Here is a 23,523-nt window from a genome sequence, read left to right as displayed (position 1 = left end):
ACCTTCCAGTCCTCAGGAACGGAGGCAGATTTCAATGAAAGATTACAGATTTTTGTTAGAAGATCCACAAGTTCAACTTTGAGTTCTTTCAGAACTCTCGGATGTATGCCATCCGGACCCGGTGACGTATTAGTTTTTAATTTGTCTATCAGTTGTAGGACCTCCTCTTTTGTCACCTCAATCTGACTCAGGTCTTTCAATACCCCTTCCAAAATTAGTGGTTCTGGGGCGGGCAAAAAGTTCTCATCTTCCACAGTGAAGACGGAGGCAAAAAATTCATTTAGCTTCTCAGCCATTTCCCTATCCTCCTTCAGTAATCCTTTTACCCCATGGTCATCCAAGGGCCCCACTGCCTCCCTGGCTGGTTTCCTACTTCTAATATATTTGAAGAAAGTTTTATTGTTGGTCTTTATGTTTTTTGCAATATGCTCCTCATAGTCCCTTTTTGCCTGCCTGATCACAGTCTTGCATTTGATTTGCCACAGCCTGTGTTCCCTTTTACTAATCTCACTTGGACTGGTTTTCCACCGCTTAAAGGAGTCCTTCTTACCCTTTACAGCTTCCATTACTTTGTTTGTTAACCACGCAGGCATTTTCTTATGCCTGTTTGTGCCTTTCCTAACCCAATATATAACCCAATAGCAGGACTATGACCTCTTTTACTTTGCAGTTGCTCCTAACATATTTGAAGAAGCTTTTCTTGTTGTAGGGAGGCTTGCTACAATGTAACACAAAAATGGACAGAGAGAAAGCAGAAAGGCTCAATACCTGTTTTACCTTGCTTTTTTCCCTTAGGGTTTTTCCCCCCTGAAGAAGAGAACAGACCGATCTAGAGATGGCAGTAGGCAAGACATGGCATCCGGACTGCTGATTGACAATGAACAAAGAGGTTGCCGAGAGGAATCTGGCTGCACTGGGTGAGTACAAATCCCCCAGGCCAGATAATGTGCCCTGAAAGTGCTCAAAGAACTTTCTAGAGCAGGGGTGTTGAACTCATTTGTTATGAGGACCAGATCTGACACAAATGAGACCTTGTCAGGCTGGCCATGTGCGTCATAAAATGTAATGCCTTGTAGCAGAGATATAAGGGCACAGACAAACGCAGTGAAAGATTAAAACATTAGCACTTCTGCAATATTTTTTTATTTAATAGTCCATGATAACTGACACCTCTTGCTCTGAATTATTGCATCAAAACCTGAAGACAATATCTGTGTTGTAGCAATTTTGAGTATGCTGTTCTGGTGTGTATCTAAGTTGCAAACCTACTTTTGATTTACTGATATTCATTACAGAAATCACTTGATTAATGCTTTGAGCCTAAGACTCAGATAAAAACATGAAATGGCTGAGTATTGTGAGTTTTTGTACGTAAGTTGCGTCATGTGCTGGTCAAGAACATGTGAAGGCACCATGACACAGACTGAGGGCTATGTGTTTGTCTTCCCCAGAAAATTAACTATGAATTCTTCTGTGGCAGTGCAAGAACAGAGAGGCAGCAATGTATAGTGGTTGGTATCAGCTTATTATCTGGGAAGTCTAAGTTCAAAGTCCCCAGTTTATAAAGGAAATGTCCTGGGTGATCTTGGTCTGGACCCATGTTTCAGCCTAATCCACCTTGTTATTTCTCATCTCAATGGTTCACATTGCTTTCCTACTGAGAAAGACTGGATCATGAGGGTATGAATATAGTGAAAAAGAGGAGGGGAACCCAGTTGCACCCAGGAGAGCCCTGGCATAGGGAGCCCAAACAAACACAAACACATACTCTCTCTCTCCCCCTCTCTCTGTAGCAAGACAAAAAACAACTTTGTTGCTCTTAAAGGTGCTTTGTTATCTCTGCCATGTGATGGAGGGAACTGGGCAAAGTAGGCTGTGGCTCTTTCCCTCCCTCCCCCTCTCTTCCTCTCTAGGGGACAAGGAGGAGCCTTGGCCAATGGAGGAAAGAGGGACTGACTCAGTAGATCTGCTATGTGATTGAGAGAGCCTGGCAAAGCAAGCTCTCTTGCTCTGTAGTCCTGTGCGATTGAGACAGCTTGACAAAGCAAGCTCTCTTGCTCTGTAGCTCCTGTGCGATTGAGAGACCCTGGCAAAGCAAGCTATGATGAAGAATGAAAAAAAAGAGAGGAAGAAGGGAGCAGATGTCAGTCAGTTGTTCAAACGAATGATAGGAGCTCTGTGGAGGCCACATCTGGACCATGGGCTGCATGCTTGACACCCCTGTTCTAGAGAGCCTGCAGAGCCTTTGTCTGTCATTTTGAAGACCTTTTGGAAGACTGGAGGTGTGCCAAAAGAGTGGAAAAGAGCTAATGTATATGCGAAATGCACATCCAAAGCCACATTGTTTGAGATGTTTTATTTTTAAAAATAACTTAGAGCAAAGTCAGTTTCTATTATGAAGTAGGGAGGAGACACCATCTTGAAGCAACAGATTTGGGCACAATCTGAGAAGCAGCCAATTTGTCATTTAGATCTGGTTGGCAAGTGTTAAAAGAGTAAGAGTATATTAACTGGTAATGCAAGTACAGATTTCCACTGAGAAGCATGACTGACTGCTGGGGCCACTGTCTAGGTCCAGCATTGTACCTCATTCCTCATTGTACCTCATTCCTTCTCCTCCTCCTCAATTCTTGTCAAAAAACAGCTGTTCTTCTCAGGCCATCTTGATAACTGAATGATTCTCTCTTAGAAGTGGCCTCAAGAAAACAGCACTTGGAACGACTGTAACATCCACTCATATTGCTCTCTAAAAACACCCTATGTATTTATTTATTTGGCTTATATCCCGCACTCCCCGCTGAAGCAGGCTCAGGGCAGCTTACATTTCATAAAAGTCAGATAAAACCCAGTAATGATATAAACCTCAATAATAAAAATATAAAAATACAGAATAATTAAAAACATAAAGTATTGGGTACTATTTCGATCTCAGAGAAGGACAGGTCCTAAAGTCATGATTGTGCATTTGAGATGTGCCAGATAGATGTTATTATGGGGCCAGATGGTTTACTGTCTGTTGTCATTGATCTTAGTTAGCACATGCCTGGTGGAAGAGCATTGTTTTGTAGGCCCTGCAGAACTATGCAAGCTCTCACAGGGCCCTAACCTCCTTTGGAAGCTCATTCCACCAGCACGGAGCTACAACAGAAAAGGGCATGGCTCTGGTTGTCTTGAGCCTGGCCTCTTTGAGGTGGGGGATTGAAAGTAGGTTTTGTGACCCTGACCAAAGTGCTCTCCAGGGAACATGTAGGGAAAGGTGGTCCCAAAGATATGCAAGTCCCTGACCGCGTAAGGCTTTAAAGGTGATAACCAGCACCTTGAAGCAAATCCAGTTAGCAATAAGTAACCAGTGCAGTGCTTTCAGCACAGGTAGAATATGCTCCCATAAAGGAATCCCCATTAACAACCTGGCTGCAGCATTCTGCTCTAGTTGAAGCTTCCGGGTTTGAGACAAGGACAGCCCCATGTAGAGGGCGTTACAGTAATCCAGTCTCGAGGTGACTGTAGCATGGATCACTGTCATTGCATTCGAGAAAGGGGACCAACTGCCTTATCAGCCGAAGATGACAGAAGGCTGATTTAGCAGTGGCTGCTACTTGGGCCTCCATTGTTAGAGAGGGATCCAAGAACACCCCAAGGATTCTAACCTTTGGTACCAGCATAAGTGGTACTCCATTGAAGGTCGGTAGAGAGACCTCCAGTCCCGGACCACAAACAACTTAGATTACAGGACCTCCGTCTTCATCAGATTCAATTTCATTTGACTCAGCCTGAACCATCCAGCATTAGCTTGAAAGGCCATGGACAGAACTTCCGGGGTGGAATCGGACTGGCCACCCATCAACAGGGAGCTGAGTGTCATCTGCATACTGATGGCATCCCAGCCTGAACCTCTGGGCAAGGGGATGCATGAAAATGTTAAATAACATTGGGCAGAGGATTGCCCCCTGTGGCACATAACATGTAAGTGAGTGCCTCCAGGATATTTCCTCCACTATCGCCACCCTCTGTCCCCGATCCAGGAGAAAAAAAGATACTCATTGTAGGGCCAAATCCTGGATACCAGCATCGGCAAGGCCTCAGGTCAGTAACTGATGGTCGACCATTTTGAACACAGCCAACAGATCCAATAGCATCAGTACCAGCAAACCGCCTCTATCCAGATACCTCTGGATGTCATCTGTGAGGGCAACCAGAACTGTCTCTGTCCCATGACCTGGATGAAAGTTGGATTGAAAAGGATTGAGCATGGAAGCATCATCCAGAAAGCTCTGTAGCTGCACTGCTACTGCCCTTTCAATGATCTTGCCTTAAAAAGGCAGATTTGACACTGGTCGATAGTTAGCCAATATGGCCGGGTCAAGTGATGGTTTCTTTAGAAGGGGGCAGATTACTGCCTCTTTAAGAGGCTGGGGGAAGGTTTCTTCAAGTAGGGACCTGTTGACAGTTTCCCTCAGAGGAGCCCGTAACTCTTCTCGGCCAGCTTTAACTAATCAAGATGAACACGGGTCAAGACTATAGGTAGTTGAGCGTACAGTGGAGAGTGTTCTGTCAACTTCCTCCAGGCTGAGTGAAGTGAATTAATCTAAAACCTGGCTTGTACAGAGCCTTGAGTTCATTTACTGTCTCAATTGTGGCAGGGAGGTCGTGGCGGAGCAACAAGACTTTATCTGCAAAAAAGCTCGCAAAAGCCTCACAGCCAATATCCAACTCCCTAACATTTGGTTTACCCTGTGGTAGGGAAGTTAAGGACCAAATTGAACTAAACAATTGTGCTGGGCACAAGTTTGCAGACACAATCATGGCCATAAGATAGACTTTCTTAGTGGCCTTGACTGCCACCTCATAGGTTCTCATAAACAATCTATAAGCTGTTCTTGTCACTTTGTCACGGGCACGCTGCCACTGCCTCTCTAGCTGTCTGAGCCTCCGTTTCATCAGCCATAGCTCCTGAGTATATCAGGGTGCCAGCTTTGAATGGAGGCACACTTTGCGCCTGGGAGCAATCTCTTCGATGGCCGTGGTGAGCCTGTTATGACAGGTCTCCACTAGCTCATTTAGAGAAACGCCAGGGTCCAAGGCTCCCGTAGAGCCATCTAAAGCTGCGTAGGGTCCATACGGCTTCATGGGCGAGCTAAAATATGCTCACACCCAAACAGTGTTGAAATGGAACATTCATACAGGCCTTCAGAGCATAGTGGTCTAACCATGGCGTTGAATCAGCGGTAATATGGTCCACTGTCACCGCTGCCGCAAAGATCAGATCCAGCATGTGTCCAGCCTGGTGAGTGGGAGTTGTTACATATTGAGATAGTCCCAGTCACACCATGAATGACATCAGGTCCACCGCCTGTGTGGAGCCTACGTCATCAGCATGGACGTTGAAATCACCCAAAATCAAAAGCCTTGGGTGTTCCAGCACCCAGCCTGCTATGGCCCCCACAAGGGATGGTAAGGCATTGGCTGGTGCATTGGGCAGCCAGTACACCAGCCAGATAGCCAAACTCTCTCCAAGTTAGCATGACTTACTTCAAAATCCACAATCTCTAGAAAGAGGATCCTACACATTTCTCACCCTTTTCCACCTGGTATGAGAGGAGGGGAATCAGGCCATGGGACTATTCCATGTGTCTCAATAGCACAATACACAAGTATAATTTCAAGACTGGATTTCCTATCTTTTCGGTGAATCACTAGCTATGGTCACAACCACAGATTAGGAATCATAAAAAGTGTAGGCGGTATTAAGAGATAAGAAATTTATCTTCTAATTTAAAAGCTATTACATTTGAAACTCTATTCTAAACTACTTTAAGGGGGTTTTTTGTTGTTCAATTTATACCCAGTGCTTTGGAATATCAGATGGTAGAAGTATAAGATAAAAGTTATATTGCTGCAGCTCAGCCATGTTCCTAAGCTTTCCAACAAACCCATACCTTTTCTTGTGGTCATTTCTGGCTGGCAATCTGAAACTGGGCTCTATGGCTCGTATGGGCAATACCCCCACCCCTGTGTATTATTGACTTATAGCTGCTATTGTTTATGGATATGACAGTTGGTTGACAAGAAACATTGTACCTGTACAACAGCTAAATTTGAGTCTAGGAGCACCTTAGAAATCAACAAGATTTTTTGGGTACAAGGTTTCCAGAATCAAAGCTCCCTTCCTCATATTACACTTGTAATTAATTTATTTTTTTCTTTCATTCAGCAACAAAACGGAAAAAAAATTAGTTCTGCCTGACTGTATCACAATACACTACAACATCCAAAGATTGCTAAATTTTTGCTTTTGAACTGGAGCTAAACCCAAGGGTTAGTTTCACTAGTGTAACCCGTTTATGGTAGGGATGAGATTTTCATAAATTCCCTCCTCCAACAGCAACTCATGAGCAACTCAAAATGCTGGCCCTGGGGAATAGTGTAGGGGGCAAAATGGGGATCTACAGCGGAAGAGAGACTCAGCAAAAAAAAAAAAAAAGTCCCTATCCTTCTGAAGGCAGATAATTACCTCTGCAGTCAATCCCTGTTCATTAATTTAAATGTGTTTTTTGCACGTCTTTGTAAACCATAATTCAGATTAAGACCATGAACACCATCAAAGTACTTCAGACTTACCTTCACATTTCTGTATTACTTCATTCTGTTTGTGGCCAGCAGGGCACTTGCACTCATACGAACCAACAGTATTGATGCAGTTTCCTCCTTGGCAAATTCCAGGGATAGCTTGACATTCATCAACATCTGCAAAAAAAATAGAGAGTTAACAATGTCAAGAGCAATGAGGTCCTAAGCAATCCTAGAAAATAAATCTTATCTGATTGCTACCACCACTCCATACACCAATTTCACCTGATTGCTGCCACCACACAACATGGAAAGTGTTCTAATGGAAGATAACACCAGTTAGAAGGGCCTATGGTAGAGCTTTTTAAAATATGTACTTGACCACAGTTTCATTGTTTTACATTAGAAAATCATCTGTCCATTTCTTTTTTAAAAAATTGCTTTTCTGTATTCAGAGTGGCTTACAAGAATAAACAATGATTAAAAATGATGTAAAACATTTTTCTCTCCAATATGTAACAGATTTTTTTCCCAGAAAAAAGTTTTAAAATTAATTATTGATTTTGGCTCAGGATTTCCTGTTTCATATAGGTGCACTGATATTTATAGTTAGTAAGAAATGTTTTAATTTTTAAAATCCATCATTCCGGTGACCAAGGCATAAGGAGTACAAAAAAGAATTTACAAGAATTTACAACCACTGATTGCCAAACAATTTAAGTAAATTTGCAGTAAATGTTTATGCTGTGTTCCTGAAACTGTACTGAGTTTATATAGAATAGTACAAACTCAAATGCATAATTTAGACTAAAGCCATGCGGACTCCTGCACATCCTTCCTTGAATATATAAAGTCTAGACTGAGTGACATATTTTAAATGAGGGTTGATTTGACATGTGTGTGAAGTGTCATCGAGTCTCTTCCAACTTAAGGTGATCCTACAAGTTAATGAAGAACCCCGTGGTGCAGAGTGGTAAAGCTGCAGTCCTAAACTCTGCTCACAACCTTAGTTCGATCCCAGCGGAAGCTGGGTTCAGGTAGCTGGCTCGAGTTTGACTCAGCCTTCCATCCTTCCGAGGTCGGTAAAATGAGTACCCAGCTTGCTGAGGGGGGGAGTGCATATGACTGGGGAAGGCAATGGCAAACCACCCTGTAAAAAGTCTGCTGTGAAAATGTTGTGAAAGCAATATCAACCCAGAGTTGGAAATCACTGGTGCTTGCACAGGGGACTACCTTTACTTTTTCTTTTTTTACAAATTAATGACCTCACAAATGTCTATCATTAACAGCCTTGCTCTGTTTCATACCTCAGTTTCGTTCTGCACTTAATGTACACTAGGGCACTGGAACTTGATTGCCTGAAGAAGCCCAAACGGCAGTGGGCTCTGTCCTTTTCAACCTATCTAGTGATATGTCAACCACCCTGATTCTAACATGTTTACATGGCAGATACAAGCTGTGCCATCACCCATATGGGCAAAGTATGACATTGGAAGGAGAATGTCAGTGCCACACTGCACTTTCATTTCCCTGAATAGAATTCCATTATTTCTGAAAGGAAGGGGAAGCTTGTAGAAAAGTGGCTTCCATCTCTAGTTCTACTATTCCTTGCACATGATGAGTTGGTTCATACATGCTGGTTCATCACCTGATTATTCCAAGAATTTGCATATGTGAATGAGACATTCCACCACCGCCCAAAAAACCTATCCACAATCAGCATTTTAATGTTACCATGCATCATTTCAAACCCAATGGATGTTAATGGAGTCAGATCAGGTATTTAGCATTACTTAAAGTCCAGAAGAATGAAACGGTGATGTATATGCATGCACTTGAAGCGCCTTAATATAATGAAAAAGAAAAAAAGAGCCTCTGTAGGGAGACAGGAGCTGTATTAACCATCCAAAGTTGTGTGTAATTAGAAACAAGGTATTAATCATGTCAGTATTTTCAATAGCTTATTTCGGTTCTTAAATGTAATGTACCATTTAACCTTTGGCCTTGAGTTTCAATGCGTACTTAATACATGGTGGTAATCATAAGTACAACTGTCATTTGCCCATACTGATTATTCAAATGTAGCCAACTGTATCAGCAGGGTAGTAGCTAATACTAACAATCTGCATATTTTGTATATAGGAAATTAATGTGCAAACATCAATATACAAGTCCTCTGGTGACCATTACTTTTACAAAATGGGTCTCTGTTTGACTTTCTCACAAGGGATTTCAAAACTAAATGAAGGCATTAAATAGTATTAAAAACAGTTACTATTATAGCAGGAAATTTTAAAAAAGTTTTTCTCTCTGTCTATAAAGTGAAAACATTTTAATGTTGAAGACATGTTATTAAATCTTTTATTCAGTTTTAGGCCAACTTATAATAATTTCTGAACAGATATTTTCTGAAGGAAAGGCCAGTGACTTATGTTACACACTACAGCTCTATGAATGCATTTTTTCTTGATCTCAGAGAAGCTATTAATAGATTTGCAGCTAAGTGCATAAATTAGATCTAAAATTTTGCTGGGCATATCACACAGCTTTATACTGTGAGGGCTCTGATTCTGTCCAAGTTACAGCTTGTGGCAAATTATTTTTCTGTGCTTTTATAGGTCACTGCAAGTAAGTTTCTGCAAGCAGCTCTTTTAAAGCTTGTGATATTTCTCATGCCTTACTCTGAAAAGAGATTGTGGCATCTTTTGACAGGTCAGAATGTTCAATCAAAACTGTATTATTTCAATTTACAAAATCCTAAAACAACCTGATAAAATACTTTTTAAAAAGTTTCGCATACTGTACAATTTCTAATTATTCATGCTTCTAAAGATCAAATAAGCTGCCAAAAGCTTTGATGTCCTAACAACATCAGATAAATTATTCTGCAGACCAAGCTGCATATTCCAAGAGGTTCAATATGCTATACATTAGGTAGAATGTTTCCATGTGTTCCTGATAATATCTGGCAAGTTAAAAAAAAGCTCTTTGCCTGTGTGAATAGTTTTTTAAGTAAATGATAACTCCCTATGAGATTTGAACACACACTTCTGAAAACCACTATCTAACGTCTCTTCTTGATGACTGGGTAGCCTATATACAAGTTTAAAGATCAGAAATGCTGATAGAAATTGAGGCTTCATAAAATATGTTTAAATAAACACTGTGTAGGAGTTTAGATTCACAGAGTTTAAAGATTAGTTTTAGCTTTTAAAAGCACTGAAAAATATTTTGGGTGTATGTCTGTTTAACTCAGGAAAATGTTTTAAGCAATTTAAAAATGTAATCCTTATGATAGTGTTTCTTCCTATATACTAACTACTACAGTCCTCAGCAATGCTCCCTCTAAGCTGTGGAGACTTGTGAGCAAAAATTCTAATTCCTAAGCTACTAGGGTTGCCAAGTCCAATTCAAGAAAGATCTGGGGACTTTGGGGGTGGAGTCAGGAGACATTGGGGGTGGAGCCATAAGCAAAGTTGTGACAAGCACAACTGAACTCCAAAGGGAGTTCTGGTCATCACATTTAAAGCACACCATTTAAATGCCTTCCCTACGTTAGAAATAATGGATAGAGGCACCTTCTTTTGGGGCTCACAGAATTGGACCCCCTGGTCCAATCATTTTTAACTTGGAGAGCATTTTGAGGAGAGTCATCAGATGCTATACGGATAATTTGAGGCCTCTATCTCAAAAAACAGCCCCTCCAGAGCCCTAGATACCCCCAGATCAATTCTCCATTATACCCTATGGGAATTGATCTCCATAGGAAATAATGAAGTGCCCAACAGACATTTGCCTCCTCCCTCCCCCATTTCTGATTACTCTGAAGCAGGGGAGGGCCTGCTCCCACCTGGGGATTGGCATCTCTACTCATGAGTTGCTGAACTTCCAACTTCTTCAAAGTAACACAGAGCAACCCAAGGTTCACGTTTACCTTTCCTACACAAATGACTTCTAAAAAGATTGTGCAACCAACAGAGGGGCTGAGCTGCTTTCACAGCCACTGGGAGCAGCCATGTTGTTCTGCCTACTCCCCCACCCCCTTCAGCCATAAAGACACAGACATACCATCCCAAGAGGAAGCCTTTCTGAGTGGAGTCTGAAGCCTCTGGAGGTGGAAAGGTACATGGTGGCTGTGGGGACAGGGCTTCCTAGGGTTGCCAATCCCCAGGTGGGGGGCAGGGGATCCCCTGGTTTGGAGGCCCTCCCCCCACTTCAGGGTCGTCAGAAAGCAGGGGGAGGGGAGGGAAATGTCTGCTGGGAACTCTGTTATTCCCTATGGAGATTTATTCCCATAGAAAACCATGGATAATTGATCTGCGGGTATCTGGGGCTCTGGTGGGGCTGTTTTTTGGGGTAGATGCACCAAATTTTCAGTACAGCATCTAGTGCCTCTCCCCAAAATACCCCCCAAATTTCAAAAAGATTGGACCAGGGGGTCCAATTCTATCAGCCCCAAACAAAGGTGCCCCTATCCTTCATTACTTCCTATGGAAGGAAGGCATTGAAAAGGTGTGCCGTCCCTTTAAATGTGACGGCCAGAACTCCCTTTGGAGTTCAATTATGCTTGTCACAGCCTTGATCTTGGCTCCACCCTCAAAGTCCCCAGGTATTTCTTGAATTGGACTTGGCAACCCTAGGGCTTCCCCCTGCCAGCCAGCTGACTGGGAGCGAGAAGGAGCCTGGGAAGTGGGAGAACCCCTTCTGGGACCTGGGGATTGGCAAGCCTATGAGCTACTGGCATCAAAGTCGATGCAAAGGTTGCCAGCTCTAGATTGGGAAATCCCTGTAGATTCTGGGGGTGGAGCCTGGGGAGGGGAAGGCCCTCAGCTGGGGTATTTTGCCATACACTCCACCTTCTAAAGCAGCCATTTCCTTTAGCTTTATCTTCCGGAGATCAGCTGAAATCTCAAGAAATCTCCAGCCACCACCTGAGGTGTAAATAAAAAAACCGCTAAGAGACACCATAATTTTTAAACTGCATGACAGAGTAATGTAGAGATCAGTGGTGTACTGACAAAACCTGCACACAGAACTTCAAATACAAAGCATGTAGCAAAAAAACATAAACAGAAGGCAGTTCAAAAGCAGGCTTTCCAATCACAAGGGAGTGCTAATAGGTTCAGACTAACAAGGTTCAGAACATGTCTGTAAGATTTCCAGGTTCTTACAGACATGTTCTGAACCTTGTTGGTCTCCTGTGAATGTATTGTAAAGAGAAGCCTCCAAACTGAAGAAAGACGGATGAAACATCTTGATATCTAGAACAGATGTCTTTGGAAGGTCTTCTTTTAGTTCCACTCCTTTGTGATTGGAAAGATTGCTTTTGAACTGCCTTCTGTTTATGTTTTTTTGCTACATGCTTTCTATTTGAAGTTCTATGTGCAAGTTTTGTCAGTACACTACTGACCTCTACATTACACTGCCTTGTTTAAAATTTATGGTGTCTCTTAGCAGTTTTTTTATTTACACAGCTGTACACTAAGACCCTATAGTTTTGCTAACCACCTGGAGGTTGGCAGCCTTACGTGGCACCCATCAACGCCTTTTCTGGTGCTCAACAAGTGTTTTAGAAAGTAAGCAAGGCCAGGAGGGGCTTTGGCCCAGCAAAGATTCTGATTGGCTATGCAGATTTTTATTAAACATTGGTTGGACAGGAGCTGCCACCACAGTGCAAGAATCATCACTCTTACCAATTTCTCACTAGCATTGCTCCACCCCTAGGCTTCTATTTTCCCCTGGCCCAAGCAATTGATCTTCCACCAGTTGCTCCGTGAGCTCATTTTGAGGCGCAGCTTGTTCCAGTTCCCCTTGCTGTTTCTTAATCCTTAAAAGACAGCATCACAAAGCCACAAGGGGAACTGGAGGGAGCTGCACCTCAAAATGCACCCACAGAGAAACTGGTAGGAAATAAATCACTTGCACCAGGGAAAACAAAAGCCTGGGGGGTGGAGCAGCACTAGTAAAAAACTAGTGTGTGTGCTGGAAAATAAGCTGCAGCAGCCATTTTGTGGCTGTATCTACCTCTTGTGAAAGCTGTTTTGTGGCAGCCATTTTGTGGCTGTGCCTACCACATTGTGTCAGAATTCCAAACATGCCCACAGACACAAAAAGGTTAGGGAACCCTGAAGTAAAAGGTCTGCAGCCTCTGAAGAATTTTGAGAAGGTGCTGCAAGGCCATTTGAATGGGATGTAGACTGCAGATTTGTATAGGGGAAGGGGGGATTACTGTACTTTCTTTGTTTTAAATTGAGATTTGTAACTCACTTTGAGCAACAAAAGGAAGGTGGGGTGCAATTGATAATAAATAAATAAAACAATGCAAAACTATTTATGAATTAAAATTAAATTAATATTGCATTTATCAATCTAGTCTAAATCTTAGGATTTGTTGCCACAAATGAGATAGGATGCACCCCATATAGAATGCATCACCAAGTGTAGTCATACCAGTGCTATTCCTCATAAGGGACTCGGATGGAAGCTACAGAACACTTTGCTAATTAAATGTTTTAAAAACTCAGTATTACCATAGCATTAGAAATCACCTGTTATCAAGCAGGGCAGGATGCTGGAGAAGGAAGGTCCTATATCATGCAAGGACACACTCAACCCCCCACCCCGCATCCCAATGCCTGTTAGAAATTGGAACATTGGATGCCAGCAGTGAAGGTTGTAACTTCTTAACAACGTCTCAAAGTACAGTCATGCATTTTTCCAACAAGAGTGAATAGGGTTCCCAAATCCCCCGCTAGGCCTGGAGACCCCCGATTTGGAGCCTCCTCCCCCCGCTGGCCATAAAAGGGAAAGCGGGGGAGGGTAGGGGGAGAACGGCAAACAGATCACTGAGCGCTTGAAGTCCACTATGGACTACATTTCCCAAAATGCTTAGCGAGCAGAGGAATACTTCATGTAGGGCGGTGGAGCGAGCTCGAGTCGTTGCCCGCTATTGGCGGTTGTCTTTGTGCGGAAGAGGCTGCCTGCGTTCCAGAGAGGGGGTGAGTGGCTGCTGACCCTGGAAGGCTTCTAGGATAGGGGCACCGGGGAAAGTGGGGTGCTTCGGATGCGGATTCCTAGATGCATGTGTCTGTTGGAGACCGCTGCTGAGAGCCCTTTTTCCTTCTGTAGGGTCTGATTGTGCTGGGAATGCATGCTCAGCTGTACTTCTGCTCGTTTGTCTCTTCACAAGTTATAGATATGAATAGGGTTGCCAATGCCCAGGTGGGGGCAGGGGATCCCCTGGTTTGGAGGCCCTCCCCCCACTTCAGGATCATCAGAAAGCGGGGGGAGGGGAGGGAAATATCTGCTGGGAACTTTATTATTCCCTATGGAGAGCTATTCCCATAGGAAATAATGGAGAATGGATCCACAAGTATCTGGGGCTCTGCGGGTGCTGTTTTTTGAGGTAGAGGCCCCAAATTTGCAGCGCAGCATCTGGTGCCTCTCCTTAAAATACCCTCCAAGTTTCAAAAAGATTGGACCAGGGGGTCCAATTCTATATGCCCCAAAAGAAGGTGCCCCTATCCTTCATTATTTCCTATGGAAGGAAGGCATTTAAAAGGTGTTCAGTCCCTTGAAATGTGATGGCCAGAACTCCCTTTGGAGTTCAATTGTGCTTGTCACAACTTGCTCCTGGCCCCACCCCCAATGTCTCCTGGCTCCACCCCCAAAGTCCCCAGATATTTCTTGAATTGGACTTGGCAACCCTAAGAGTGAATGACAATCAGATTGTGGATATGTGAATATAAATATATTTCTTTAACACTCTTTAACAATACAAGATATTCTTGTATTGAAGTGAACTTGAGTTTCTAGTTAAGACTTTTTTTGGCAGTACACCTTCAATAAAGATGAGGCATTGATGCCCCTGAGAACTTCAGCCCACAGGGGTCTCCAGTTTTGTTAAGATTTGTTATACACACATGTACACCTCAGTGTGGGCCTAGGAATGATATAACTGAATCAAAACAATATCAAAAGGCAGAAGAAGAAAGGAATGCAGGGCAGCTCCTCTATCAGTCTTGTTAAAAGTCCGTTTCTCCCAAGGACTGTGGAGCCTCCTCTCAGCGATCTAATTCTAACAACCCAGATTTACAAAACAATAGATACATACAAAAAACTCCAAGAGAACATTTCTGTCACTCTCAATGCAGAAACGGAAAGACTCCACAATAAAGGATTTTTTTCAGGCTTGTTATCCTCAAAAGACCACATTTTTATTACCCTACATTCCAATGCCAGCACTTCTCTCCCTTTTCATCACAGGCAAAAAGGTATAGTTACCCCTCAATCCCAGTGTTTGTAGCTAGTTTTGGATTTATCACATTACCCTAGCCTCACGGTTGGCCCTCAATCCAATCTCAACTCTCCACTCTACTGAACTGCTGCTGCACTTCCTTCAACAGAATGGTCAGTTTCAGCTCATGAAGGCGCTTCTTCACTGCCAAGGACAATCCTCTCTTCCCTCACTTCTCTTCAGGGACATGTTTCTGTGTCTCCTTGTTTTTTTATGAGTTTATTCACCTTTAGGTAGACAGGTTTTCTAGGGAAAGTTTTTTATGAATAATTTACCAAGATACTTTTTATTTTCCGTAATTTTCATTGATGCTTTTTTTTTACACTGTGTAGTGTATTGTGCTTTAGTAAAGCACCGCGCGGCCATGCAGCAGAGGCAACCAGGGGGAATCCCCTGGTCACTCGGCAAAGCGCGTGAAAGGACTCCACCAATCAAGATCTGTGGCGCGGTCTCTCTGCCCCCGTGAAGCTCACCGAGAGGACATACGGGGAGGTCGTCCGACTCCTCACAGGGCATTTCTCTCCCCAACCGTCCATCGTAGCCCGCCAATTCCTCTTCCATAAGAGGGATCAGAAGCCCAGGGAAACGGCGGCAGTCTACCTGGCCGCTCTCCAGCAGATCGCAGGGAACTGCAGCTTCGATAAGCAGGGGGAGGCCTTGAGAGATCGATTCGTCTGGGGCCTCCGAGACGAAAGGCTGCAACAGAAGCTCTTTGCCAAGGAAGAGCTCACCCTCCAACAAGCCTTCAACAAGGCAACGGCCTTCGAGAGGGCCACAAAAGCATACAGCCACCCACGTGGAGAGGCAGTCCACCAGGAAGAGATGGCGCCGGGCGACCGGGAGGACAAAGAGGCGTTCCAGCTCCGGCGGCCACAAGGAGCAGACCCAAGAGCCCCCTCGAGGCAACGAGCAACGGAGAGACCATCCACCATCAAGTGCGCCAGCTGCGGCGACCCCCACGAGAGGAGGGACTGTCCATACCGCAACATGGACTGCCGTAGCTGTGGAAAGATGGGCCACATCGCTCGGGCTTGCCGGGCCAAGAACAGCTGTCGGCGACCGACAGCGCATCACGACTCCACCGAGGCCCACATGACAGCGTCAACCAGCCTGCAGGTATTGAACTTGCTCCTCTCCGCCCCCGACAAGGTTAAAATGATGGTCCTCATCGAGGGCGCCCCATGCCTCATGGAAGTGGACTCAGGTTCCTCCATCTCCATAATTTCAGAGGAAACCCTAAAGAAACTGTCCCCCCGCCGCCGCCTCCAACTGAGGCCGGCTGACTTTGTTCTGAGGGACTTCCAAAAAAACCCGGTACACATCATGGGCTGGGCCCGGGTAGAGAGAGGGAAATTCAGGGGACCTCTGGACATTCTGGTGGTCAAGCGCCAGCTCACCACCTTACTGGGGCTGGCCTGGTTCCAACCACTGGGGATCCACTTAGTGGGGGTAGAGCAAGTACAGGCGGGTAGCTTCGAGGATGTCTGCACAAGTTCAACGACTACCTATATAGTAGGCGGTTCACCATTGCCACGGACCATAAGCCGCTCCTGGGCCTCCTCGCCCCTGACAGGCAGACCCCACAAATCTTTTCCCTGTGAGTCCTGAGGTGGAACCAATTCCTCAACTCTTACTCCTACACCTTGGTGCACCGCCCAGGCAAAGCCATGGGACACGCGGACGCCCTCAGCCACATGCCGCGCCCCGGCCCACCAGGTGATGCTCATAGTCTCTGCCCGAGCAACCACTCCACGCCGCTGAGGTGGCTCGGGCTACAGGCAGGGACCGCATCCTCGCATGGGTTCTGGACTGGGTGGGGAGGGGGTGGCCTACGGGCAAGGTGGACAGTGAGTTCAGGCCATTCGCGTCACGCAGGGACGAACTATCCTCTCACAAGGGTTGCTTACTCTGGGGCAGCAGGGTGGTGGTCCCCCCCATGCGCAAGCAGATTCTAGACGCCCTACACGAAACCCACCCCGGGATTGTGAGAATGAAAGCCCTGGCCCGCAGTTACGTATGGTGGTCAGGCATGGATGAGGAGACTGAGGGGTGGGTGAGAAGGTGCCAACCCTGCCAAGAATCCCGGCCCGATCCGCCAAGTGCCCCCATCCACCGCTGGGAGTCCAACCGGCGGCCATGGTCCTGCCTACATTTAGATTTTGCCAGGCCATACCAGGGCCAAATATTCTTCGTCCTGGTCGATGCCTACACCAAATGGTTGGAGGTGATTCCGGTTGCATCCACCTCCACTGCAGCAGCCGTCAGGGCTTTGCGGAGGGTCTTTTGTATGCACGGGATCCCCGACACCCTGGTCACGGATAACGGGATGGCATTCACCTCCCGGGAATTCTGGGAGTTTACCAGCCGGTACCTCATCCAGCACATTAGATCAGCCCCCTTCCATCCGGCCACCAACGGCCAGGCAGAACGCATGGTGCGGACCACCAAAGAGGCCCTGGGTCGCATAATGCAGGGGGACTGGGACCACCGCCTGGCAGCCTTCCTGTTCCACAGCAGAATTACCCCCAACCCCACAACAGGGTCGAGCCCAGCGGAACTACTCATGGGGAGGAAACTGATAACCAGGCTGGACAGGCTGCACCCAGACCGGGCTATCGACATCTGCAATTCCCCCGAAGTCAGGGAAGCAGTGCGGGGGTTCTTCCCGTGTGACCCGGTCTTTGCGAAGAACTTCGCAAGCGGACCAGAGTGGGTAGCAGGGCGGGTACTGCGGGTGATGGGGTCCCGATCGTACGAGGTGTTGACTGAGGGGTCCAGATCCTCCGGAGACACATCGACCAGCTGCGGCGCCGCACCGTGCAGGAGGAGCCAACAGCGACTGGGGAAGCAGCGAGTGGGAGCAAGCCAACAATGGAACCACCTGAAGCGGCCCCGCCGGCGCCAACCCTGCCAACATACGACTCCCCGAGACCGGCCGACCCAGAACCGCCACTGGTGGTGGCCCGCCAGCCGCCGGAAGAGAATAGCCAAGAGGAGAGCTCCTCTGTGGGGGCCGCCCCAACACCCCAAGGGACCCCAAGGCGATCAACCCGGGAACGCCGGGCCCCCGCCTACTTGCAGGATTATGTGACTTGAACTAGGGGGGGAGGAGTGTAGTGTATTGTGCTTTAGTAAAGCACCGCGCGGCCATACAGCAGAGGCGACCAAGAGGAATCCCCTGGTCACTCGGCAAAGCGCGCGAAAGGACTCTGCCAATCAAGATCTGTGGCAGGAAGTTTGACCGGCCAGGATTGGCCTGGGCCAGCTGGGGGGCCGTTCCGGGCTGTGTGTATATAAAGCAGGTCCTGGCCCGCGTTGCCTGTTCTGTTGTGATGTACCATCCATTAAAGCATGTTGCCTTCAACACGTCTCGTCTCTGAGTACATTACACACTGCATAGTTTAATTTGGCCTCTTTTTCTATTTATAAAATAAACCCATTTAAGAGGCTTTTCCTCCTAATTTTTTACTGAGTGTTAATTTGGAACTGGACCTTAGTATACAAAGGCTAAGATACCAAGCACACAGATTTCCCAAAGTACGCATGTTTGTTCCATGCAAGAAGTTAAATGCCTCTGCAACCCTGACATGTATATACCTATTTGGGTAACAACGCAATTAATACCTCTTATTTTCAGTCTGAACTGAAATTTTGTATCATTGGATCTGGCCACATATATTTTTTAGTATATTGTTTCTCATCAAAGTCATCTCTGCTGAACTTGTTCCTCCTCTGTTTTCAACAAAACCATGTACATATTATTAGGGTTTGTAGAATCTTTCGGGATCAAGTGCCGTGTTCTACTGGGGAAAGTTTTCCTTCCAGACGTTTCGTTCTCAGCTGCGGAGAACATCCTCAGTGGGGACATCCTCATCCTCCACTGAGGATGTTCTCCGCAGCTGAGAACGAAACGTCTGGAAGGAAAACTTTCTCCAGTAGAACACGGCACTTGATCCCGAAAGATTCTACAAACCCTAATGATGTTACCAGCCGTGAAAACCTGAAATCTTTGATAACATGTACATATTAACTACCACACACATTTTTTGTAGATATGTCTTTCAGTTCGTTTTCTCCCTTCATGAGAGGAATCCATACATTCATATAAAACACACTTTAGGATCCTGCAAGGCATCTGATCCAATCAGGAGCTGATTACATTGATTTTTAGAAAAATGTTATAGAATACTTTGTCATCTGATTTGAAGATCTTGTAGCAAAACCATAAGATATAGGTATTATGAAGTAATAAGTAAATCTAGCTTTACTTTCGATTGGCAGCTTACATGTTGCACTTTTTAGTCTTCTGTTTTCATTGACAGGAAACACTCCAGTTAATAGGCAAGACATGACTTATCTGCTTGTAATCAGGGCCGGCTTACCCACTAGGCAAACCAGGTGGTTGCCTAGGTCACCGGCAGGGCAGGGGTGCTAAAGTTGGCTAAAGTTGGCCTCCCCCCTAGGTAAATGCTTAATTTGCCCACTTCCCAGCCTCCTCCCTCCCTTCTACCAGTTTGGTGAAGTACGTGGACTCTTATCTGGGAGAACCGGGTTTGATTCCCCACTCCTCCACCTGCACCTGCTGGAATGGCCTTGAGTTAGCCATAGCTCTGGCAGAGGTTGTCCTTGAAAGGGCAGCTGCTGTGAGAGCCCTCTTAGCTCCACCCACCTCACAGGGTGTCTGTTGTGGGGGGAGAAGATATAGGAGATTGTAAGCCGCTCTGAGTCTCTGATTCAGAGAGAAGGGCAGGGTATAAATCTGCAGTCTTCTTCTTCTTCTTCTTCTACACCCAAGGTCTATTTCAATGCCTGGGACAGCAGTTGAGTGCTGCACTCCTGAGCTATCTAAAGGCGCCCCCTGCTGACCAGCTGATCAGCAGGTAAAACCACATGGCGTGCTCACTGTCAGTGCTGGGACAGGCCAGCAGCAGCAGGAAAGATCAGCACCCTGAAAGGACAGCCACCACCACTGAGTCCTCCCCACTTCCTTCCTATCCAGGCACTGACAGCCAGGTTTTACCTGCTGATCAGCTGATCGGCGGGGGGCGCCTTTAGATAGCCCGGGAGCACCACGCTCAATCGCTGTTTCGGCCATTGGGGTGGGGAAGGGAAGGAGGAGGAGGAGGCATGATGGGGAGGGGGGAGGTGCCGAGGGTGTGGCGCCAGGGGTAGCATAGGGAGGAGGCACGAGGGGTGCTGTGAAGGGGGGCAGTGGGCCATGAGTATGCCTAGGGTGCCATGCACCTTTGGGCTGGAGCTGCTTGTAATGCTTTCATAACTGTTTGCTTTCTGCTCCCTCATTCGCTTATCTGACTAGTGTAGAAATGACTTTTTTTAAAGTAGCCTTACACTTTTAAAAATACACCAACATGAAATAATTTAGAAAGAAAACTGCTGATTTTACATTTAAGACAGAAGTTCAAGCCATGGATCATAACAGAAAGAGTGAAATGTCTCATGAAATGAGCTGTCCAAGGAGAGCTAATTAGGGGTGTGCATTCAGTTCAGCTGAACTGAATACAAGTCTGAAAAACAACTGATTTGGGCCATATACAGTTGGATCAGATTTTTATTTGGCTGTTGAATACAGCAGCTGCAAATAGTCAATGAAATTTGTCAGCTATCTAGCTCCATTACACCCTATGGGCCGTTGAAGTCAATGGCAAAATAAGGTATAATTAATGGAGGCTGGGGGGAAGCTCCAGATTTGCAGGGCAGCTGCAGAAGCCTCTACTCCACAGATCCCCCAAGTTTCAAAAAGATTTGACCAGGGAGTCCAATTCCCCATCGCATGTTTATACTCTATGGGCCACTGAAGTCAATGTCAAAATAGGTTATAATTAATAGAGGCTGGAGGAAGGAGGTTCCAAATTTTCAGGGCAGCTGCAGGAGCCTCTCCCCCACAGAATCCCCAAGTTTCAAAAAGATTGGACCAAGGGGGTCCAATTCTAGGAGCACCCAAAGAGGGTTTCCTGATTCCCCATGCTTTCCTATGGCAGGGGGGAAAGGTGAGAATCTCTCTGAATTACAAACCGGGGGGAGGGGCTGCTTTCTGCAAGGACTGCAGCACAGAAATAGTGCATCGAATGCACTGGTGCTAAGCAGCAGAGCCCTCTGCCAACCTAATAGTGACCAGCCCAGTGGCACAACCCTACCAACTACTACCTACTGGAGAGCCAGTTTGGTGTAGTGGTTAAGTGTGCGGACTCTTCTCTGGGAGAACCGGGTTTGATTCCCCACTCTTCCAGTTGCACCTGCTGGAATGGCCTTGGGTCAGCCCTAGTTCTGGCAGAGTTTGTCCTTGAAAGGGCAGCTCCTGTGAGAGCCCTCTCCAGCCCTATCCACCTCACAGGGTGTCTGTTGTGGGGGAGGAAGGTAAAGGAGATTGTGAGTCGCTCTGAGACTCTTCAGAGTGGAGGGCAGGATATAAATCCAATACCCAACTGCTGAACCCTGTGCCCTTGTGGCCTGTGTATACTAAAAGATGAATGGAAACAAATCTGAAAGCTGAGATTCAGAAAGCTGAGAAACCCGTTTTACTACAACATCATTTCAGAAACAGACTGGAACAAGTGACTGCTGAAATACAAGTCATTATAAAATTCAGGGCAATGGAATTCCCATGGCCCAGTAGAGCAACCTCTATGGGTGCCTAGAGGTTCCAACGCTCTGAGTTTTGTGATGAGTATAATGATTATCATTTAGCAATCTTATGTTCCAGTCTGTTTCTGAAATGATGTTGCAATAAAACAGGTTGCTCAGTTTTGTGAGTCTTGATTTCAGATTCTCAGATTTGAACTAAGCTCCTATGTGTGGGACACTAGCACTGCCACAGTGGCGCTTGTTCTTCTTAGGTGTGTAACACTGTTATACTTCTTCCAAACAAGCACCCTCACCACAGTTTACTTTCCTCTTCAGAGGTCCTCTAAGAGAATATGACTGCTGGCTGTGTGTGCAAGTTTTCCCCATCATAGGAGCAATGGGAAAGAGGGGCAACCACTTTGGGGTCCCATAGAATGGGAACCCCTGGTCCAATCTTTTTGGAACTTGGGGGTTCTTTGTGGGAGAAGCTTCTGCAGCTGCACTGCAAATTTGGTGCATCTGCCTCAAACCCCCTCCCTGCAGTGTCAATTTTTCGACTGTGGGGAAATAGATACCTTCCCCCCCTGCCATAGGAAAGCATGGGGAATAAGGGCACGCTTTTTGGGTGCCCCTAGAATTGGACTCCCTGGTCCAACCTTTTTGAAACTTGGGGGTTCTGTGAGGGAGAGGCTCCTTCAGCTGCCCTGCCAGTTTGGAACCTCTACCTCAAACCCGCTTTCCGCAGCTGCAATTCATTATACCCTATTTTGCCATTGATATGAATGGCCCATAAGGTATAATGGGGTTGTATATTCGGGAATAGCCGAATATCTCCTGAATCAGATTTGGCTACCAAATCTGCTATTAGATATTCACACCCCCTCCCAATTTTTTTTCTAAGTCCTGAATCCCCCCAAATCTGAATCCCTCCCCCCCTTTTTGCATACCCCTAGAACTAGTCTCACCCTGTATGAAAAGGATCAGTAAAAAAGACCAGGATACCTTTTATCTCATTTGGGTGATAGCTTGGGTACATGAAGGAGGCAAACTTTGGAGAGAAAGGAGGGCAACGAAAGGCCAGTGAGTGGGCAGCCAAATCTGGGGGTAGAAAGGAAGAGGGGCATTTTGCTTGACCAGGCAGAGAGCAGGAATTACGTGAGCTAGCCAGGGAGAGGAATGGTCATTTGAGTTTGGCATTTGTGAATCTGTGGCCCACTCTGGCACTAATTTGCACAGGTAGCAGAGACTCATCAGACACAATGCTGTTCCTTACTTAATTCTTTACTGGATGTAGCGAAGTCCACATAGTCTTCCCATCATCCAGTCATTTCTGCTTCTTCAAATCTCAGGGGGCAGAATTGTGCCTCTGCCTCAGGGCAGTTCTACCAAGCCTGTCCCTGTCCCAGTTCGGTAGCCTTTTCTTGCCCCATATCCTCCATTAAGTTCTTATTTCTCCCTCTTTTGAACACTCTCCACTTTGCTCAGCCTGTTTACATTCCTCACCTCTCCTGTCTCTTCTGACATCTCCCTTTTATATTCCTGGGGCTTCTCCCATGCTGGTCAAGTCCTGCCTTCTCTAAGCCTTTGTTGTTCTGTTAACCTTTGACTTGCCTTATCTTCCCCATTTCAGCTAGGTTTGCATAGTGCTGTTACTGCCTTTTGCCCACTAGGTAGCCTCTACTGCTGCCTTTGTGTCACATAGTCACAATTAAGGAGTGCTTGACAGCAAGGCCAGGGTGGAACAGCAGTCCTGGTGGAAAGTGCAGGAGTCCTAGGAAGAGAGGTACAAGGCGGTGCAACCTCCTCTTCCCATTCTAAGGCCTTGAAAGCGCTTTTGGTTAGAACAGGCAAGGGTGGAGGGCAAGTCCACCTGTATGGTCAAGTATACAGCAGCACTGGAACATCTCTTAGCAAAATAAGCACCATATGCATTATACAAATAAAAGAAAAGCTGAGACCCATATCTGGATGTACAAAGCAAAACTGCTTCTACAGTTCTAAATGTTTCTTTCATTATAATCAAGAAACAATTCTGTCTGAATTTCAAATTTGAAGGCTTTGTCTACTATAATATCAAA

At 45.9% G+C, this 23,523-nt stretch overlaps 1 protein-coding gene across 2 annotated transcripts in view; it reads right to left on the bottom strand.

Annotated features, from left to right (window-relative positions):
* The window catches only part of LOC132590489 (fibrillin-2-like), a 314,238-nt gene that overhangs the window by 272,452 nt on the left and 18,263 nt on the right, over positions 1 to 23,523 (bottom strand). For both annotated transcript variants that reach the window (XR_009556697.1, XM_060263396.1), the window contains exon 2: positions 6,619 to 6,744. Coding sequence is in view for 1 of the 2 variants with exons in the window: in XM_060263396.1 (XP_060119379.1) it covers positions 6,619 to 6,744 (126 nt within the window). In the remaining variant the exon portion in view is untranslated. The remainder of the gene's footprint in view (positions 1 to 6,618; positions 6,745 to 23,523) is intronic.

This window comes from Heteronotia binoei, unplaced genomic scaffold (assembly GCF_032191835.1).
Source record: "Heteronotia binoei isolate CCM8104 ecotype False Entrance Well unplaced genomic scaffold, APGP_CSIRO_Hbin_v1 ptg000047l___fragment_1, whole genome shotgun sequence".
NCBI lineage: Eukaryota > Metazoa > Chordata > Lepidosauria > Squamata > Gekkonidae > Heteronotia > Heteronotia binoei.
Note: the sequence above shows the minus strand (reverse complement) of the source record. Positions and strands in the feature narration are given on the sequence as shown.